Below are 23,165 nucleotides of genomic sequence, written 5' to 3'. Positions count from 1 at the left end.
AGTTAAAACTAAGGAATAATTTATTATTTTTTAATTTTAGCAAAAATATATCCATTTAAATCTGGCGACAGTTTTTTTTTTTTTTTTTTTTTTTTGTAATAATTTTTCTCTTTTTTTTTGGTTCGCAGCATGTGAATTATCACCTCCATGTGTTAGAATTTAATTGATTCAAAATAAAGAAAGAGATAAAAAAAGGTAAGAAAATGAAAATAAATAAATGAAGGGAAAGGCAAACGTTGTAAAGAGTTTTAAATCTAAAAATATTTCCAGTAACCATTTAAAAAGCAATATCACTAATTAAAATGGTTTTCTATTTAAAAAAAAATGCTAATTAAAATTTCATGTTTAAGTTTACCCTGTACAATTTTCTGATTTAAATGTGATTAAGTTAAACATTTAATTAAAAATTTGAAAGATAAATATGCAAAGGAAAATTTGAAAGTTCAATACTAGAAATAGGTAGATGGTCAAAACGAGGTAACCCCCCCCCCCCCAAAAAAAAAGAAAGAAAGAATACCAAGAACCTCTAAATATTTTAGTGGTTCAGTAGGCACTCTTGGTTAAAATATTAATTTGAATAAAGTTGAAAATTATTACTTTAATTTGATCTAGATAGAAATATACAGGAATAAATTGAGGAGTTGAGGGGGTGTAATTTGAAACATTACTTATTTTCAACTCATATGAATAAGAAACAAATGTATCCATTGTTATTTATTTATTTCTCTGCATCACATCATGCATCTATTACTTACATTTTGAACAATATTTTCAAATCAAAACAATATTATAAAGAAAAGAAAGTAGACACTTTCTTAATGAAACAAAGAAAAAATCATTCCCAGCACCAGTAGTGAACTTATACTTATTTTCAATGTTCGTGGAAAAACAATGTTTACATTTAATTTTGACAGAGATTTTAAATACAACTTTGCATGAAGAAAACTCATTCATTCCATACTAACAGTTCAGGTCATTACCAAATAAAGATTACAACAAAAGTCTCTAATGTTCAATTTATTTTTGGTGTTGCTACATCTGTAAACTTTATTTCAAACATAGAATTTCTAACATTTTTACACACAAAAAAAAAAAAAAAAGAGAGAGAGAGAGAGATAGAAAACAAAGACATTTTTCTCAATGAGGCAATTAAAATCAAATTCGGAGTACCAAAACAGAATTTGTAGTTTTTATAGATTTTGGGGCAAACTATTATTGTCAATAACTGCTTAAGTAACAAAATAAGCAAAGATTAATCTTTGTGTTTTCTGAAATGCAACGTAACTTTAAAATATTCACATGTTCAAAATGTGGTTATTATTATCAAATTTTTAAAAATTCTTTACTCCAAAGTATCATTTCCTAAAAATAATAACAATGAACAAAACACAAGTTTAATCAAAAATTTCAGTCACTTATAAGCATAAAGAAAATAAATTTTGTTATAGGCTTTACTCCCATCTACTCAATTAGGGAGTTTCGATTAGACAGGGCAAAATATACTGATGCTTGTAATTTATTTTCTCTTATACTATTCGTGAAGTGAATTTTTATGAAAAAAAAACTTCCTTAATTGAAATAAATTGAATTTTTTGTTCAGATTTTTTCATATAGATTGCAATTCCATTCATTACCCTGTATCATGGATGGATGAACATGACCTATATTCGGACATCCTGAAAAATGCTTTCAGAATTTAGTCAGAAACAGGGAAGATGCATTGACAGTCGGAAGTGGACTAAGATAACAGTTGCTACCTATCTCTTCCAAAATTGGAGTTATTTGCAGTTATTCAAATCCTGTCCTGTAGTTTAAGCGGGGAGAAAAATCTCTTTTTGAAAGGGGGTGGGGGATTTCTGGAAAACTACACAAAGAGAATAAGCATCAATGAACTGTTCATTTAATGCTGAAATAAACAAACCTAAATATATCTTTCATAATTTTATGTATACCTAAAATTTTTAGCCTTGCATTGAATACCGAAAAATTTATCAAAAATCTAAATTGAAAACAATATTTCTACATGACAAACAAGCATAAAGCTTACAAGCATTTGTTTTACAAAACAAATTCAAAACTCTAAATTAAGAGAATCAAAACAGAATTCCAGCTATTTCTCAATTTCTGTTGCAAAATTATTGTTTGTTTTACCTCTTTACATTTCAATATTATTATACAAATGAATGATAATAAATATGATACTAAGCGTGACAAATCAGAAATACAGCACTGTTTGTATGAAGAAGATCAAAATTTCATTTAATTACACTATTTAGCATTTAAACACAGAATATTTGTTGGTTTGTATGTCATTGTTGAAAGTCCAAAGACCATTTCGGCAACAAATTTCCTGAAGTCATCAGCATAATAAGAAGCATAAGAAACATGAATGGCATATTATGTATGGAAGTTTATTATTTTTTTAAACAACTTCATTAGTTTTGATAAAGCTGTCAAGCTAAGAAAACTTGGAAAATGATTTCTGGACATCCTTGTAAACTAAATATTGGAGATCATTCTATTATACAATTCTTTAAGCGAACAGTACAATACTATCATGAGTTTTCTAGAACATCTGCATCAGGGCTATAAATTCAGCTAGTAGTTGAGCTTTCTTCAAGTTGTAGAATATCTGGAAGAAACTTAAAAAACATTAAGGGCAAAAAAATTTAAAAGCAGAAGTAAAATTCTTCAAATGTGCTAAATCATCAATACGGCTGAACACAATTGGCAGGAATGTTTTTTTAAACTAGTTCATAAAATTATAAATGGAAAATAAATAAACACACTTTAATCAAAATAGAGCTGTATTTCAACTACTTTGCATTAAGTGTGTTGTAAAATTTAATTTCAAATAACAATATGTGTTTTAAAAACACTTGAAAAAGTAAAACACATATTACAGGGGAATATTTTACCTAATTTATCAATCTCTTTTGACTAGCATAGATTGTTTTTCATTTAATTATGTACATAAAATTATGTACATATTTGTTACTGTGCATCATCTTTGCTCTTAAGAAGAGAAATCATCAGTTTATGATGACTAAAATAAGTAATGAACGTTCATGATTCTAAATTTTTTAGGAACCGTGAGAAAACTTGCTTGTTATTTCTGCACCTCACTTAGGAATATCCACAACAAAATTGTAGGGGGAGGTGGGGCACGTTGGACAGAGGAGGCATGTTGTACGGGTTCCAATTATTTGAATAATATTAATATTTTTTATTTTATTTTTTGACTAACAAATAGCTCCTATGGTCCTTCAAATCCTATAATGAAATCACATGGTAGTTATATTGAACAAATTTTATTCCAGAAAGTGTTATTTCAGCAGTCATGAGTAATTTTTAGAAAACTATAAATTAATTTTTTTAATGGTTTTAGTCAAGATTGTGGAAAAAAATTGAACACCTGTCTTAATCTTTTACGTGAATGCCACTACCTCATCAAAGCGCTTACTTGTGATTGAAAAAATGTGAGCGCATACTAAAGAAATTAATTATAAACTGTTTTTGTTCGTTTTTAATATATAAATTTAAGTGGAGTAAAAATATAGAGAATGCAATATACTGATGCTTGAATTTAAATTCTTTAAAATAAAGCCACATTTTTTAGTAAATTCATTTATCTATACCTGATATTTCAGCTGGCCACATGAAGCAGTTTTGAAAGCCGTAAGTTGGGCACCACTGTTTTAGAGCATTAGAAATCCCCTTTATTTCAATGTTCTATTTCCTGACAAAAGTATTGATTTCCTAAAGACTTCAACAAATTAAGATAAGCTCTGATAAATTGAATATTTATTTATTTATATATTTATTTTTATGAGTGGTTGAAATGAATTCGGATGCAATTGAATTACTTTTTGAGTGGGCGAGGCAAAATCATGAACATGTAATAAATGAATATAAATAATGAAAGAAAAATTCCTTTTAAAGTTGATGCATTATCATAATAATATAAGAAAATAAATAACTCTGATTTAAGGAAGCAGTTACTAAACACTTTATTTTGCATTGGTTGAAAACATCGGATAAATATCAAAATATCCAATATACAGTCGACTCCCGCTACAAAGCAATCCAACTTACGCGCAATGGCTATAACGCGATTTTTTCAACAATAAAGAATTTTTGAGCTAGCACGAATTCCTCGCCCGCAGCATGAAAATTTTCGGAAAGGAACCACAGTGAGTAAGTTGTTTTCATGAACGGACCTTCATCCCTTTAGAATCACTGAGAGCAGAGCAGAAGTACCCACACTGTACTAGTCTTTTATCGCTTATATAAATAACTACTTCTCATTTTCCATTATTTTTTTTCATTCTAAATGCGAACGTTAACAAAATATAACGACACCTAGGAGCGCTGCTTTATCTAAAGTTGGTGAAGATAGAAAGAAAAAGAGAACCTTTCTGACAATTAAAGAAAAGGTAAAGCTTCTTGAAAAGCTTAAGCTGAACCAAAAAATGCTTCGAAGGGTAGCATAACAATTAGGTATGACGGTATGAGTGAATCTTCCATACCTACAATTAAAAGTCAAGAAACGGAAATCCATAAAAGTTCACCCAGTAATAGTATCCACGCAAAATGCAAAAATTATGAAAATGGAATCTGTTTTTTATTGTAAATTAAAGAAACCAGGAAGAGGGATAATGCCATAGATGGAAACTTTATAAAAGAACCAATGAAGCAACTGTATTTAAAAATATATTAGAATAACTGCAGCATAAATCATTATTTTCACTTTTTTTAAGTTACAAACCCTGATCTTTACAGATAATCTCAAAACCCCACGATGACAGCCTTTATTTTAAAATGCAATTCCACACTAGTTAAAATTTAACTCCACATTAATCGAGATAGGATTATTTAAAAATCATTTTCCCACCAAATATCGAAATTTTTACGAGCTTGATGTGGGGTGAGAGCTTCATGTACTTTATTTTTCTGCTGATCTAGAAGAGTAGAATTCTTCTAAAGTTTGATTCCAAGAAACAGGATGTGTCATAATGACACAGGATAGACGTGAAACATTTTAACTATTCATCAAACACTTTTGAACAGATTGTGTTTCTTATTCATATTTTTACATAAAATTATATACATGTGTCCACTGATAATGATCATCTTCTTCCTTCTTAAGAAGAGAAATGATCTGTTTATGATAACTAAAGTAAGTAATTACAAATGTACATATTGATCTCCGCGCTGCCTGAACGCAGTACATGCAACCTTACAAAATGAGAAAGGAAGCGAGAAGAGTGTAATGTCTCACTTTTCTCCAATACCTGAAGGCAAGCAAGCCACTGCTTTCCTTCTAACCGACATTGCTTATCCCCACCACTTTTCGTCACACAAAAAGGTTGGATCATAACTTCAAAGCCCTCGCATAAAAAGTTTCACTTAAAAAATCCTTGATTCAGCATTTTATCATAAAAGTATTGATATTTCAACTAGCAAAACTTTAAATGTACCTAATTTCTGACAAACAAGAGCTGTGGCTGGGAGGACTTTTATAATCTCAAAAACCCATGATAACGGTCCTGATCTCAAAGGTAATTCAACACTTGTTAAAACTTAATTATGTATCAATCATGGCCATAATTATTAAAAATCATTTTCTCAATAAAAATAGAAATTTTTACTAACCTGAAGCGGGGTGATAGCATGCACTTTATTCTTCAGGTGATAAAGAAAGAGTAGCATATGAAGGAAATAACTAGCCAACCTAAAAATTTGTAAATCCTAATTAGAGCATAATAAAAAGTACCAACACACTACTTGAAACGAACTTAGAACATCTCAGTTTTCTGTTTATGATGGAACACACAGCGACTGACATGCTTGTTGAATAAAAAAAGAGTAAATTACCAAAAAAAAAATTACCTACAGTTCATTAAATTTTTAATAAAATAGTACATTTTAAATTGGCTCGCTCAACCTAAAAAATTTATAAAAACTGTGCCATGTGTCAAGCAAGTGTTGTACTTCATATCTACCTCAAACGCTTTGGCAAATTCATGTGGTTACATTAATTTCATAATCGAATTGACATTTCTTTTACAAATTTCAACTACAGTAGACCATTATAATGCACACCTTGGGACCAAAGCTTTTGCATTATACAGGTTTTGGCGTTATATGGGTCGTTTCACAAATATTGGAACTAATATTCAGAATATATCTATATTAGCACTTCAGAATGGGTTTTACCTGCAATGAGTAGTAAAACACTAATTATAGAATTAGTTATTCACAAATAAACATGTTTCACAATCAAAAGAAAGTGAATTATCTTGCATTTCTTGTAGCTTCATGGTTTGCATAACAGCTGCATTTTCAAGAGCCATCTGGTATTTTCTTTTTACTGTGAATAATAGTTTACATTTAAATGCTTTGAATTATGATAGGAAGATGAAAAACTGTTTCAAAATTTAATTTGACTAACAATTTGTTATGTGTGCAAAGCAAAACAGAGGGATTTTTTTAACTTTAAAACCTATTGTTTACTTCTGAAAAGTTGTGCGGTGGTTTATAGAGAATTGCGTTATATAGGTCGGTGTAATAAATATTTGGCAGAAAATCATAACAAATCGTTTTTCCTTAAATCTAAATGGTATTAAAAAATACTGCCAGCAAGCATTGAAAATTCTATAATTTATAAGCATTTTATTTCCTCAGCATCTCCTTTCAAAAAACAAAAATTTGACACTGTAAATACTTACATTGCATAAAGAGAAGATTTAACTTGGAGTTTAATAGCTTGAAGGAATATTAAAAACGATACATAAGTCAATTTTTGTCAATGATCAGAAAAAATAAAAACCCTAACATTAAAACATAAGTTAAAATGGGTTTTAATATCAAGTCACATTTATTAAAAAAAAAAAAAAAAATCTGCAACATACAGCATCTATAATACAAATCACAAGTTAAGACATCCTCACGTACATCCAAGTGTATGTTTTGTTTACTTCCACTCGTCGCCAAGCACGAAATTGATCGCGCCAAACCGAAGGCAGAGATTTATCGTTAAAAAAATTTACTTTACACAATTTAAACTTTTGCCTAGTCTTAAAGTGTTGTTTTTCAATAACGTTGTGATTGGAATAATCGATTTAACAGGAAAACTAACTATAAAAGACCCAAATAAAGTGTCAGAAGGGAATTTTAGCACACCGGAACACAAGTTCTTGATATAATTACGCGATAGTTAAAGAAATAGGAATGGACTCACTCAAGTAAAGCTACACACGTATAATTTGAACATTGTAGAACAGTAATATGAGCATTAAAATCTTGGACTCACCTTTAATTTTCCAGATTCTGGGTTTTTCCACAGCACTGTCATACGCTCCATGTTAATCCTACGGGAGAAGAAGAAACACTGCCTCAGGCGGTCTTCGACCAATAGGAAAATGATGCCGCGTTGTCGCAACTCTGAAAACTACGTTTTCATATAGGGACTCTAGGTTGATCATAGAACGCCGCGGTTAGTAACTGGTTACTTGCCGGTACTAACCGCGTTCGTGATGGTGAGGTAATACCCTGTTCGCACTGCAACATTTGATCCGGGTTACCGCTGATCCGAGTTAAAGTTAACCCATTTCCCTTTTCTCGCTGTTCGCATTGACTACCACTGATCCGGGTTAAAAATACTCTAGAACCAGATTTTACGTAAGAGAAAACTGGCTGGTGTAGAGAGTATTCAAATGTTTGTTTTGATTCTGGAAAAATGGAGTTAGTCCCAGCGATATCAAATGCGTCTCCTGCACTTTTGCAGTTATTGCGTCGCAGAAAAATGCTTACTGAGAAATTGCTTCAAGAAGCAATGCTTTTAAATTTAATGCACACGTACAATCTGAGAGGCATCAATTCGTTGAACAAAAGTGACCATTGGTGGACTAATATTGTAATACCCATGTCTGATGAAGAATGGCACAAGAATTTTCGCGTTGGCAAAAAAACTTATGCTTTCCTGTGCGAAAAGTTAATGTTTATTGGACGCATGGATACAAATTTAAAAGAGTGTATATCTGTTGAAAAGAGAATAGCGATAGCATTATATGCGCTATCGTCCTCGGCGGAGTATAGAACCATTGCTAATTTGTTCGGTGTGGGCAAGACCTCAGTAACAGATATCGTTCTGGAATTTACAAAGGTTTTTGTTGATATATGTATGCCAGATTTCATTCAACTGCCCGAAACAGAGGATGCTATAAGGGCGGCTGTCATTGACTTTGAAGATGCATGGGGCTTTCCGCAATGCATTGGGGCAGTGGATGGTTGCCATATTAGAATACATCCAGAAAAAGAAAAGGCAACATGTTACTTCAACTATAGACAGTTTTATAGCATAGTTCTACTGGCACTGGTAGACTATGCATATAAATTTTTATACATAAGTGTAGGCTCTGCAGGCAGGAGCAATGATTCGTACATTTTTCAAAATTCCGCTCTTTATGATTATGTAACCAAAAATGAAAATTTATGGAAGTTATCCAGGAATTTTGATGGTACAGAAGTTCCTGTCTGTGTAGTAGGGGATGCTGCCTTTCCGTTAAAGCCAACCCTACAAAAGCCGTATCCCGAATCTGCAACCATGTCGGATGTTTGCAGCAATTATAACACTAGTCTCTCTAGAGGGAGAAGAGTAGTTGAGAATGCCTTTGGACGGCTTAAAGCCAGATTCCGTATTCTTGGAAGGTTGGAAATGCACATTCCAACAAGCATTGCCATCGTTCAGACAGCCTGTATTCTGAACAATATTTGTGAAATATTTGGAGATTATATTGATCCAACCCCATATTTGCCAGATCGCAATTCAAAAAAGGCAGGAAATCGCTCAGTTGCTGGAGAGCAGGACATCGTAGCTGCAAATATAAGAGATGCAGTTGCTGCCTACCTTTACAACAATTAATTGTACTCTAATTTTTTTTGTATATCTTTAAATAAATAGTCAAGAAATTTGAAAAAAAAAAAAAAAAAAAAAAAGGAGCATAATTCAATACTTTTCGTAAATAGTGGAATACGTTTAACTATTTAACACAAACACGCTTTACATAAAAAAAATGTTAACGGGAAATGATAGTGGTCCCAGACAGTACACTGTGCACTTTAATAAACTTCTAACACGGAATTCTTTTAACATGAAAAAAAATTCTGGTCCTATAAATTTCATGTTAAATGTTTTCCACTGTATGTCTCACTTTCTTGAATTTGAAATGGTTTACTTTTTCTGATAACTCAATTGGCTTTGCTTAAATTTGGTGTATAACTTCAGAAATTGGAATCGTGTAAAATTTATTATTTCTTTTTTTTTTTTTTGCACTTATTGGTCGCATTTTAAAACATCTGAAATAATAATACATAAAAATTGAATAATCACCTTTGTGCTTAAAAAGTAAAATGAAATAAAACAACATTTGAAGGAAACTGCTTACACGAGTTTTTTTGGGGTTTTGTTGGATGTCTTTTCATCCATAAGGTCTTTTTTTTGCTTCTAAAAAGGAGCTCCTTACCCCTGGAACATGTATGCAACTTGCTTCAAATTTGTTTTCTTTTTTTTTTTTTGCTGCATATTTGATTTTAAAAAAAAATAATAATGAATTGGTATAACAAATTTTGAACACTAAATGAGCTTAGTTTTATATTTAAATAAGGTTAATTCCGAACTAAGGTACGAAACCTTCATTAACTCATTTATCAAAGTGATCCTGCTGTTATATTGATTTTGAAGTGCACACACACACAGGAGAGTTTTAAATAAAAGAAATTGCTTTTCTAAGGCTCATGAAGCCTTGGATTTTTTTGAAGTTCTATATAAACGATTTTGGAAGAAGGATTTAATGGCCTAGTTGTTATGTCGTCTTCTCTATAAATTGACCCCCTCCACCGTCCCTCTTTTCATCGTTTTTTAAGTCATTGTAATATTAATATGAAATCATACTTTTAAGCAAGTGATATAAATGCATAGTTGCTGAGCCTTAAACTGTTTTTGTATAGTGAAAATTTTGTATCATATTTTTGTATATGAAAAAGATGTATGTCAAGCTTGTAAACAAACAGGCTCCACTCCTGAGGTAGGCGGCAAATTTCGAAAACAAAACATTTTTAATTTATTTAGTAGTGGAACCTGCATGGCTTTTGTAGAAGAAAATTAAAAGGCCTTTTGGTTTGCCTGTATATTTACAAATAATGTTTGGTGAATTTCTCGCCAATTGGTTTGCCCATGTTAACGGTTCTACGTTATGATATTTTGGTAATTTACTCGTCTATCTTATGATAACTTTGCTCAGGAAAATGTTCTCAAAATTGGAATAGAAAAAGAACAAAATCAGATGTTCAAAAAGTCATTTGAGGTGCACATCCCCATGCTACACACTAACTTTGTGCCAAATTTCATGAAAATTGGCCGGACAGTCTAGGCATGATGTACATAACAGAGATCCAGACAGAGAGACTTTCAGCTTTATTATTAGTAAACTGTTTAAAGTATGAATATCTGTCGGGTGAATACAGAAAATTTTGTAAGGGGGGTCAAGTTTCAATGGCCAACATTTCCCCTTCTACATAAAAAAGTATCAGATGCCGCCGAAGTTGATGGCGCACACCCTCATATGCTACAGAGACCCCCCCCCTTAAATGTGATCAAAACCCTGTCAAATTATATGTCCCCCCTCCGCTAAATTTTTCAATGGCTCAACCTGCGCAATGGATCAAAATTCTAATTTCTGCAGGCAAACATGCTGGTCATAACACCTTAAGTTTTGAATGTGTGACATTACAGCTATAAAATGATCTTGAATTATGACACGCTGAGAAGAAATACCTTACAGAACCAGAATAAGCAAGGTTAACATTCATTCTATGTGCATTGACAATTTTTAGTCAAATAATAATCATAAATGAAATTCTCGTCACACGCAGGTCAGCTGACCCTTTGACCCTCATCTGAATCTGCCCTTGATATCTTTCAATGCTAAAAAAAAAAGGTAGGAGGTTAGTGAACTTCCCAAAAATTCCTTACTCTGAAATTTTTGTTGACAATTCCGCAAGATATTCACTTTTGTTTAATTTTTACAATTGTTTTTTGATGATGCCTAACATTCCTTCTCATAAGATGTTATGCATCATTCGGTAAATTAAGAATTTTCCTCCCCCCAAAACACTTTAGATCAACGTGCCTGTTTACCATTCAGAAGCTGTCATTATTACATAGAAAGTTGAAACTTTGATGAGCACTGAACTAGAAAGTCTTGTGTATTAATCATTTTATCAACTGTCACCTTCATTTATAACAGCATCATTATCCTGTTTTTTTTTTTCCCATCTACGATGAAGGATATGAATTATTTCCTGTTATAGTCACTCACTTGTCTTTCTTCATACTCCTCACTGTTCAATTGTATTTCATTAACAAATTATAACTAGATTACATTGCAAAGAGTACTCAGTTTTCACTTTTGAAAACTGCTTACTTTGAAAATATGTATCACATTTAAAAAATTTTTGAATTATTATTTTTCTTCAGTTTTTAATTTAGAATGTTTCTTTTATTTAAAATCATTCAGCCTTTTGAGAATTTCAACTGATTTTTATTTGTTTCAGAGATAATATTAACAATATAACTCTAAAATATTAATAACCTAAAAAAGAAAAACTTTAATGTAGCACTAAAGATATTGATCAAACTCTAATCTTGTAGCCAAATGCAGTGGCACTTTCTTTAATCAACACCAGCATTTCGATTCACTTACATTTCACTTTCAAAAAAAAAAAAAAAATATGAAATGATTCACCAAAATTAAATGTAGCCTATAACTGCTTTTGATGCAAAAACCTTTTGACGTAACATCAAATTAATTCAAAGCTTTGCTTTAAATTGTTTTAAAGATATCTAGGGAAAAAAAACAATACAAATCATACATCAAAGATTTTATTCGATTTTCTCTATTAACTTTTGCAGCAAATCACACTGTAATTGGCTATATGTATTTTGCGTGTTTAACAATTCTAAGATCTTGTTATCTGTGTCTTGAATGTTTAATTTTGTTTGTTTATAATCTTCATATAATTCCTCTATGAAGTGCGCTTTAGCCTTCCTCTTCTTTCGGCTTTTTTCTGCTTCTCTCATAGATGCAAAGGAACTTTCGGCCACTGGCTGTAAAACAAAAACAATTACATCAATGTAACACATCAATATAACACAAAGAGCCCACTGGTCAGAATTTCGGTCACTGATCACCTGGTGGGCCGCAGTTTGAAATAGGGAACAATCAGCTCTTTTACCTGTTATGCAATAACAATTAATAATTGAAACATTAATTATAAAACAATGAACAGAAGGATTATAAAACAATTTGCCTAAACTTTAATGAGAAAACGGAGGCCGATCCACCTTCTTTACAAGGGCAGGAATGTCAACATCAATGGTTGTCGTTGACAGCAGAAGAAGGTCTAACAATGAACTGTTGGAGAGAGAGCTACTGTGACGATTCTTGATAAAGTTAATCACCGAAAAAGCACTTCCCCATAAATATATGCTCCCAACAATGGAAGCGACAAGAGCTAATTCTCGATTTCTTCTTCGAAATAATAAAAAGGCATAGAGATTGAGAGAGGTTTTTAACCAATTGCAGGCAGGTTTTGTGTACCTGAAATGTTTCCCGCCAACGCAAGGTTTGAACATTAGTGTGCACTTGATCTTGACCTGCAGATGTCCTCTACCTTTTTCTCCCAATACAATGAAAATGATTAATGATCTGCAATAATGATTAAATTTACATTCTTAATACACCATAATGTAGTAAATTTTTGCGCTATTTCTAAATGGACTTTTTCTTTAATTTAAAAAGTTTTTTTTTTTAAATAAATCTCCAACTTTTAAACAAATGAAGAACTAAAAAATTAAATGCTCATTTTTTTAAAAAAATAATATTTTAACAAAAACTATTTGATTGCTAATAAACTAAAAACAAGTTTTAACCTTTAAAAGCTAACATTTTGAAACTTTAAACATTTCATGAGAAAAAAAGAAAAAGGGGAGAGGTGTATGCAGAATCAAGGATACTAATATACTTAGTAAGACCATACATGCTTTGTGGAAAATACTAGTAATTTGCAGTCAAGCATGGATTGGATTTTTTTTTCATTAGAAGTAAAATAAAATAATGATATAAATCCAAACTTTATGATTTTCATATAAAAAATTCGCGCCTGAATTTTCTTTCAACTATCAGGAAATTTTGCATAGAAGGAATGCGACATTTTTACCGCACTTGGGCATTATTTCTGTGCAAATGACACAGCAGTTAGACATCACATGGGATCAAATGACACATCAAATGGAAAAAATATGAAGGAATTCCCTGACATTTCCAGAAATTTCAATAATTTGTGAGTTTCCATGACATTTCCCTGACCATTTTAGGTGATTTTCATTTTCCCTGTCAATTCCAGGTTTTCCATATTTTCCAGCTGCGTGGCAACCTTGTAACAGATTTTGGACATACAGTTGTCCAGTAGGTAACAGATTTTGTACATCATTATAATGAAAGTTTCAGTTTTTGAACTTCCAATCAAAATTTTATCTATTTTTAAATTCTGCAATGAAAAATAGAGGATTCATGAAGTACATGAATGACTTTATATACTGGTCTTCAAATAATAACATTTTGTTACGGTTTCGTAGAATCCAAAAAAAAAAAAAACATCCATTTTGCCAGCACTGGAGACGCCAAAACCGATGCTGTTGGCGAAAACTGGAATTCCTCTCTGGCAACCCTTTGCCTATCGTACATACTAAGTTGTAGCCAATCGGGGTTTGCTTGGCGATTTTTGCCGCCTTTGTTTACTATTCACTATTCGTTACGACCAAAACTTGTGTTTTTACTGTTATTTATGTAATGTTCAATGCATAACGTATTAATTGTGCAAAATACCAATGGATTAAAGAAATTAACATTATACTAGCCTTTTTCATTAAGGTTACAAGACAGAACATTTACAATATTGAATAAATGGACAGAATTACTGGCGTCTAGATCGTAACGCAATTTGGACATCTCACATATATGTTTCAGAAAAATGATTTTGCTTCAAAGATACAGCATAAAAACACATGAAAACACTTTAAAATGATTAACAATTGATTTTGAGGATAGAAAAATACCTTTAAAACATATAAATCACATATTTAGTACTCAAATATTAGCATTGTCCAGATCGTAACTTTTAGACATACATGAAACTTCCAACTTCCTTTTTTTCTAAAATTGTTTACAAAATAAATAATCTGTCTTTACTCTTTTAATTTGTGGAAAATATTAACAAAAAATTATCCAGTTTGAGATTCATACCCTTAATTTTTTTTAAACGTTTGGAAATAATTAAAAACAAATTTTTTTTTTTTTTTTGATGGTGCATTTGCTCAGTTAACGTTTTGAAAGTCCAATATTGTGCCTTTTAGCAAAGAAAATATTTTTTAAGGGTATTTGAAGAGCATTTTTTCCATAATTTATTTCAATTCTTGTTTCTATACAGTGTTATTATTTAACTCAAAATTTTTTGAGTCAATTAAAATGAAAATTATTTGGTGTTGAAGCTTCAAAGTTGAGGTCTGTGTTGGCTCCCACCTTTTGAGAACTGCCCAACACTAGTATGAAATTTTTTTATTTTTGGAGTTGGTTGTAACTGGATTCCACTAGATTAACAAGGTTCGACTATCAATTAAAAGTTACTATCTATATAGATGTAAAGTTTTAAAAATAGGCTATGAATCTGAGATCTGGACAGATGAGTTACCACTGTAGGTGTAAATATGTTGTAAAGATACATTTCTGTTGACATGTTTCATAAAAAGTCATAACACATATTAAAAGTTATATTTGGACCCTGATTTAACACATTTTTCATTTCAAACTAAAATGAAAGCAAAACCCCCTATTTATAGTAATAATAAACCCCAAATTACCCAATTATTTTAACAGCCAAAGATATTTTTTTTGTTAATTAAAGGTAATAAATATTGGATTGTTTTCCAAATGATATATCCAAATAACAAACATTTAACTGGGATCAGATTAACTATAAAATATAACTTTACATTTCATATCATTTATGTATTACCTCTTTATCAATCATTATTTGAGGTGCCTCCTGCTCTTCATGAACGGAAGTGTCAGCAATGCTTCCTTCATTAATTGAAGTGCTGGCTTCTTCCAGATCAACCTCATTCTCCATGACTATAATAAAATACTACAAATTATAACTGTTTTTATAAGAGGAAAAAAACACAGCAAAGTTTAATGCCACTTTTGAATTTACCTGTTCTTTGAGTACTTTCTTTTACTTGGCCGAAATTGCAACTTGGACGAGAGCCTAATGCTTCGTTGATCATTGCGTAGTATGGCCAAGTTGACGGACAACAACCAGTTCTACAATGGTCCATTTTTTCTTTCCTGTTAAAAAAATACATAAAATATTAAAATCATACTTTTACACGAATTGGAAATTGAAGGAAACTATTACAACTTTCATATTGATTAATTTCTTGTTTGTTTCAATTATGGCATTATTATTATAATATTTCAGCAGAGAACAAAATAAATGTTGTAATAAAATAACACAGCAAATTAAAAACTAAAAATACTAAAATTAGTACTAAACTGCTCAAAACCATTGATGTTTTGAATGCGATCACCTTTAAAGTACACTTGGCAGGGGGTTAAAACAAAGTAGAGACGTACCAAGTACTCGGTAACTACTTGGTACTTGGTCAATTTTTGATCAGATACTCAACCAATACAGAGTAGTTGCAAAAAATTGAATATTGTCCAAGACAGATATTGAAATTTAAAAAAAAGCGCAAGCATATATAATATTCTGCAATCATTTACAATTCAACTTTAAATTTTGAGAATATTTAAGTTTGTAACACTTCAATGGAATAAATCTTTATTTTAATGTCTCCAAAGTTAATAAAACTTATTTATTGAAAATTGTGCAAAAAAAGTATAGGAAATATGGAATTTTATATTAAAAATGGGTTTTTATTACAAAAAAAAAAGTTATAAGAAACATAAAAATACCTTTGCTTAAAAAACAAAAGGAAATAAAACAACGTTAAAAGCACAGTGCAGGAACACTGCAGACACGTGTTTTGGTGTTACAAGGAATTCCTTTTTCAACGCACAAAATGTGAGCTCGCGGATTAAAGATTTTTTTGTCGAATAACTTTACATTCTTTAGCTCACATTTTATGCACTGAAAAAGACGTTCCTTGTAATGCAGAAAGACGTTTCTGCACTGTTCCTGCACATTTGTTTTATTTGCTTTTAAACATTATTTATGTTTGGTGGACTAGAACTATAATAGATTGTCGTAATTTGTTTTAATTCAAACTTGATTAATCATACCTTATATTTATTTATTTTTAATTTAAAAATATTTTTTTGTAAAACTTTTGACATAAAAAAACAAAATTTTTTAAATGCGTAGTTAAATTTCAGCAGGAATTTAGCTTTAAAAACTATTATTTGGACAAGGAGGTCTATTCTACTATTTTAAAAAGTTCAAAATTCATCACGTGTGTTGGTGGTTTTTCTTAAAGGTATAATTGGTACTCGGTAACTTGGCCAAGCAGTGAAAGGCCGAGTACTTAGTCAAAGTTCTACTCAGTACGCCTCGAACTGAAAGGATAACAAGTTGCTTTCATTGCATCGAATTCAAAAAAGGATGAGTTCAAATGGAAAATTTTGCGCCAATAATGAATCCGATAGTTCGCCATCGTAAGTGCACCCAGTAGGGTTCTGAAACAGAACTTGATTTAACATAACCTCATGAAATAGCGTTGGTTTATTTATAATACTTGCAAAAAAAAAATTGTGGAAACTTTAAAGTGTTTATTAAGATATTCAAGTTAGAGGGTAAAAATAAACAAACAAAATTGTAAACTAATTCTCCTGCGGACATAAATAATTGTCTTTAGTGTTCAATTTGGAGTTTATTGTACTTAATATGTTACAGCTTTTAAAACATACATTGAATACACACTTTGCTTTTCTTTCCCTTGAAAAATACTATTTAAATTATGGGTCTGATACAACATGATCATCAAGCCATACTAACTGCAAGTATTGTATTCATCTGAAATCAACACCAATAGCCCTTCACAATTTATCTGCCCAAGAGAAAAGTTGAGACAAATAAATTTCGCGCATTCATGCTATCATTTTTTTTCCATAAAAAAGTTTACATAAACTAAAACTACGAACTAAAAAACTTGCTATTTCATTCTTGGCGAAATATAAAAAATAAGTAAATGCAAAAGAGATTTCCATACAAGTTTTTTTGATTTTAAATGAACAAAATCAAGCAGTAATGAAATTGCTATTCCAATATAAATTTAAAAATGGGTTGTACACGCAAGAGTTGATTTCTTCTGAATTACGCATCGAGTGATAATTTGCATCACATGGAAAAGGGAAAGAAAAGAAAAATCAGTCATATTGATATGATTTCATAAATCAACAAGCAAGAACCAAAAATAAATTAATAAATATCGACACAAACCTGTAAAGTTTGATCAAATTCTTGATCTTTGTCTTAATTTCGTCAGCAGTGCGACGGATGTCAAACAATTCCATTTCGTTACTCATTCTTTCGTAAATAATACGATTTCGTTTGGCTTTATTCAAATCGTTTAAATTTTCTTTCCACAATTGGATCAGGAGCTTCGTTTCTTCATCCGCCCAATTCGCACTTCGATTCTTGTTCTTTTTGGAAGCTTCCATCGAAAAACTTTCAACAGACGCCATTTTGTAATTCTGTCTAACTCGGATCAAGATGCTTGACTCAGTTTGCCAAAGTGGGCTAAGTTAACTCACTTTTCAACGGGGGTTAAGCGAAATCGTTGCCAAAGATAACTCACTAAACTTTTTAACCCGGGTTAACTTGTCAGTGCGAACAGGGTATAAGGTGAGGTTCGTCGAACGCAACCTTAGCGATTAAACTTGTATGAAGTGGAGTAACACCTGGTTGGGATGAAATTAAACCTTATTATGAATGAATGCAAGTATCATTATCATATTCTACAAACTTAGAATTAGCTTGCTTATGAAATGTGCTTTTAACGTCAATTTAAGAAATACACCCCATCTAGCGGTAAAAATACGCAACTATTCACCGCTGTATCTGTGGAAAACAATTTACGAAATTCGAATTTTGTTCCAAAATACAATTTCTGTGTCGTGAAAGAGAGTTCATTTCTCATGGGGGGGGGGGGTAATATATGCAATAATTTTTTTTTTCTAACCTTCCTTTTGTTCCTAAATTTTTCTGTAGAATGTAAAATTCTCGACCATTACACAACCTCAGTTTATATTTAAAAATGAGATCTTTCGAATGTTTCTAGCTTAGAAATGTTGTAAAAAAATGATGAAAGATTCATTTGGTACGAAATACTCTCTTTGTAATAGTATTTTCTTGATTTTAGGCGTCTTGGCTCCAGATTAGAAATATGGTGAAAACTTATTCTCTTTTTATTTATCCCTCTTTTCTGCATTTATCACGCAGTCATTAGTCCGTTTTAGCCCTACGCATGTTCACGATGTGTATAAAGTCCAATGATTTTTAAAGAAAACGAGTTTTTATATCACTACTAACACTGAATACTTTGTGTGTATTCAGTGCACACCTTTAACATGTAAAAGGGACCTTTGACAAACCGTGAGTATAGGGTTCATAGAAATATTTTCTGCGAAAAAAATTTTGTACATACTTAGTAAAATATTAACTAAAATTTCAATTATTATGAGTGTTACAGTTGCAAAAAAAGCTGGGAAAATAAAGAGGGAACAGCCCAAAATCAGCAAATGATAACCAGTAACTGCTTGTTTAAATCTGACTCTCTTTTTTTTCCCCTGAGCAACCATAAAATTCTCGTCCTCTGTTACATAATTCCAAATATATTACAAGCATCAAACATTTCTCTTTCTGACCTAAATCAAGGGCAACAGCAATGGATTTTATTTTTGTACATGATGAAATGGAATTCCATTTTTAGTAAACAAATGCCTCGGCCAGCAAAAGCCAACCCTGTAAGTGGAAGGAAAGTGAAATATAATTTAACCCTTGTTCAAAATGAAATATGCATTACACAGCAGCAAGTATTATTTATATTTTAAATTAACCGCATATTTATGTTGATAGAAATTCATTATCATAAAAAATATAAATATTCAATTTATTAACTACTGTCCGATCATCACGAGAAAAGCCACCGCCGAAATGTCCGCGCCTGTCTACTGCTATAGCAACGAGGCACGTCTCATTTTTCCAAGGGAAGCTTAATGTTGGAAAAAAACCGTACGATTGCACAAAGGCGAGAAGACGAGTGGCAAAATGGCGCCAAAAAGCCTTCTTGCTAACCCTTGCAGAAAATGAACGAAGTCCGTTTCTATGGCAGTAGATGGGATCAGACTTGACAGGGGAGCTTTTCTCCTGAAAGACAGACAGTACCTTTCATGCAAATAACATTGAAACACTAAAATTCTTCAAATAAATATAATCAAGCATTTTTCATATTTTATCTATGTAGAAAATTTTTACTTCAATAAAAAACAAGAAAGTAAAAATTTGGTTACTATGGAAAAACTAACTCAGTAACGCGACAGCCCGTGAATCCAAGCCCTATCTCAGTTATCGTGACAGTTGACCCTGGAAAAGGCTGCTTTCCGATTATGTGGTTGGCCGAACACAGAATTCCGCAGCGCTTAGTTCCCAAGCAAGCTTAGTATTCAGTTTATCGACCCACTGAAGGTATGATAGGGTGAGTTAACCGTTCCTAACCAGGGAGATTTTTTTTTTTTTAAAGTAACAACATTAAAAAATAAAATTTGCAAAACATCACAGACACATATTTCGGAGTTACGTGGTACCCTCTTTTTCCCAATTCAATAAGCTGTGTGAACTTATGAATGCAAAGACATCCGTAGCTATTTTCTACGAAACCTGCCATGGTTTGATTCGTACTTACAAACCAATATTGAATGCCAAGATTGATCTGCTCAATAGTGCCATCACCATCAGCTAATGTAAACTAAAGAGCGAACTTTCACTGTTTTCAGTATTTTCTCTGTTAGCTGTTTCCCGCAAATTTTCATTAGAAGTCATATTTCTTCAAGCTGACAGGTTGGTCACGTTACCGTAAGCTTTGAATAAATAAATTAAAATTATAAAATAGTTGGAGGAGGCCGACCGGTAACGTGATGGTAAGGCGCTGGCCTTCTACGCCTTGGACCCGGGTTCTGACCTGAGGTGGCCAGTCGGAGGATTCTCGACATGCAGAAAATCATCAGCGCACATGTCGCATGATAATACGGCATGTAAAAGATTCCTTGTGTATTCCTTTGGCTTTGAGTTCCCTCGGCAAAATTAAATTCCTAGTGCACTTTCGCATCAAAGAGAGCTCTGGTGCCTCCATCTAGTGAAAACTGGGCGTTAAAACTACTTGTGTTTTGCATCAGCGCCTTAATGGTGGCACATGAAAGACTGATGCCTTGTCGGGGAGTGCACCAGGTCCGGTAAACACTGGACCCCACTGGAAACAAAAAATAATTGTGAGGAAAACACACACACACATGTGGTTTGAGGTGGAAGAGTGCTCTAACAACACGTCAAGCTCATTAGAAATGATTGTTCACCCGAAGTCAATGTCTTAGAGAACCTAGCAAAAAAAAAGGGTTAAAATTGATTGAATAAACGAATCTTTCAGATCTAAAAAATTGAAGTTTAATGACAATCATTAAAAAAAATTGAAATATTTAAAATTATTTTTACTGAAACGCTGTGGATAAACGTTGTTGTTCCTTGTTCTTGACGCCAGACCTGTGGGTTTTACTTCGCCATACAAATTCACGTGTATTGATAACTACCCCGTGTTTCTTGTCACAGGCAGTAGCGGATACAGCCGGCGGGCAACCAGGCATTTGCCGGTGGGCCGGTTATGCTTTGAGCCAATCAACTAACACTAAAGTCCTTCGGGCCTGTCTACTAACAGCAAAATGTTAAATTTTGCGCGCATGTGTTTATAATAACGCAAATTCGCAAAACACGGCCTCAGCTCCTCTTTACGCATGGGTTAAAGCTTGCGGGTGGAGGGAGGTAGGGCCGTCACCACAAGAAGGTGAGGGGGGTTCTGAAATGGGGCTGCCCAGGGCCTGATTACCACACAGGCTGACTAGGCCTAGGCCTGGGGCTCCATGTTCTTTAAGGGTCCCCACATTTTTAAAAGAATTATGCATGTATTAGAAAAATACATGTATTTTTTAAAAATAAAAAATTATGACTTATTAATTGGAAAAAAACCTCTTTAAAGGGGAATTTTTGATCATTCTGCCAGTAACGAATTTACTTGGTCACGATTATGAGGGGGCCCAAAGAGGATTCATAAATGCACGTAAGTGATTTATACATAGTTGTGTGATTAGACAAAGAGGCATCCAAAAGTGCATTCGCGCTTTAAAAATGTAAGTCAAACACTGCATAGTCTTCAGGGGGCCTCCAAATTAATGTGGGCCTAGGGCCTCACTTTTAATTAGTCGGGATCTGGGACTGCCAATATATTTTTAGTGGAATAATAAAAAATAAATGAATGAATAAATTAAAAAAAAAAAAAAACAAGGAAATAGCGGTAGTTAAAAGTTAAATTATTTTTGGTCTCTTGACGCTTTTATTTATAAATGACAATTCACAATTGCTATAAAATACAACTTACAGCAATGGCCGACGTGAGGTCATGTCAGCTAAGTTGGAGAATAGGGGCCCGGCTCGGAATTGAACTCTTGCAGAGGGTAAAATATCCTAATGGTGAAAGGAGTAGAAGGAGGTTTATGAAAAAATTGACCTTTGTCATTTTTTCCCCGAATCCGATTTTGCTCTCGGCGACCCTGTTTTCAACGATTGGAATAAAAGTGACAAAATATTTTTTTCCGTAAAATTATTTAAAAATATGCAATCTTAAAATACCATTGAGGAGTATCCAGTTTCGAAAATTTGCTGGAGGAAAGTATTCGAACCTCTCCCATTTTCTTAACATTCCCAAAGATGGTCTAAAACTGTTCTTAAATTAACAGTATCAGAAATTTTCTGGGAAAGTTCCCCGCCCCCTCCTCTCTCTTGGCATCATCAACGAAGAACGTTTTAAATCTCGATTTTAGTGCTTCAATTTCGAAAATTTTCTGGGGTGAGCCTCCTGAAGACTTTTTTTCCTAACATCACTGAAGGTCAGCAAAAATTTCGTCCTCGGAACTTAATTTTCGAGTAACTGCCGGTGTCCTAGTCTTTACCAAAAAAGGCTTTTAAGACTTCAATTTGAAATTTTTTTGGTGGATGGCCATGATACATAATTGGTGATCTTAGCTAATTAAAAGAACACTGATCTGATGCTGAACAGTCGATGTTGGTACACACACACAAAAAAAAAAAAAAAAGTTCCTATCGTAGACGGAACTCCTTGTATTTATTGGTGAGGACAATCTGCTAGCGTTACAATCCTGATGTCTTACATATACCTACAAATGGGAGAAAGGGTGTGCTAGGGGTGGAGTCGTAGGGTCCAAGCAGAAAAGAACCCGAGACGAAAAAATGAGCTTGACACAAATGAAATTGGGCAGTGGTAGGATCTGAAAAGGTGGGCTTGGAACAGATGTTTAGGCCATGGTCTTACATGTCGATGACTTTTTGGAGCTTTTTTTTAAAATTTATTTATTTGGAGCAGTGTCTTGCTTCCTCTCATCGTGACGTAATTATTTCAGTAAACAAGAGAGCGTAACACAATGATGACTGCTCACTAACAATAATATTAGCAAACATAGACCGTGGGGAGCTTAGTAGTTAGGACATCAGACTCGAGAGCTCAAAAGGTCAAGGTTTGGTGCCCGATGCCATGGAATTTATTTATTTATTTAATACAGAAGCTAAAGAGCTTCACATACATAGAGGACTGTGTACAAAGAGTCTTGCCTCCGGACACACACAGATAAGATTTACAACACAAGAGAAGAAAACAACACACAGGGCACAGGAGGGAATCGAACCCACGACCTCCGGCTTAGAAGACGAAGCTTCTACCGCAGAGCCACGGAAATCCCTCAATG

The 23,165-nt window shown here is 32.6% G+C and overlaps 1 protein-coding gene across 1 annotated transcript; it reads right to left on the bottom strand.

Annotated features, from left to right (window-relative positions):
* Window positions 1–11,944: 11,944 nt before the first annotated feature.
* LOC129232727 (myb/SANT-like DNA-binding domain-containing protein 1) lies at window positions 11,945–17,831 on the bottom strand. Its single transcript, XM_054866839.1, has 4 exons — window positions 17,581–17,831; window positions 15,334–15,467; window positions 15,136–15,251; window positions 11,945–12,169 (listed from the first exon to the last, which is right to left on the bottom strand). The coding sequence occupies exons 1-4, from the start codon at window positions 17,823–17,825 to the stop codon at window positions 11,945–11,947; spliced, it is 720 nt and encodes a 239-aa protein (XP_054722814.1). The 5' UTR covers window positions 17,826–17,831.
* Window positions 17,832–23,165: the final 5,334 nt, after the last annotated feature.

This window comes from Uloborus diversus, unplaced genomic scaffold, assembly GCF_026930045.1.
Source record: "Uloborus diversus isolate 005 unplaced genomic scaffold, Udiv.v.3.1 scaffold_1336, whole genome shotgun sequence".
Taxonomy (NCBI): Eukaryota; Metazoa; Arthropoda; class Arachnida; order Araneae; family Uloboridae; genus Uloborus; species Uloborus diversus.
Note: the sequence above shows the minus strand (reverse complement) of the source record. Positions and strands in the feature narration are given on the sequence as shown.

Excerpts from the sequence above, each read along its gene's own strand:
- LOC129232727 (XM_054866839.1), bottom strand. The coding sequence starts at position 17,825 with ATGGCGTCTGTTGAAAGTTTTTCGATGGAAGCTTCCAAAAAGAACAAG. Across the intron at positions 15,252-15,333 it reads AGAAAGTACTCAAAGAACAG|TCATGGAGAATGAGGTTGAT; the intron begins GTAAATTCAAAA and ends ATTTTATTATAG. Across the intron at positions 12,170-15,135 it reads AAATAATGATTGATAAAGAG|CCAGTGGCCGAAAGTTCCTT; the intron begins GTAATACATAAA and ends TTTGTTTTACAG.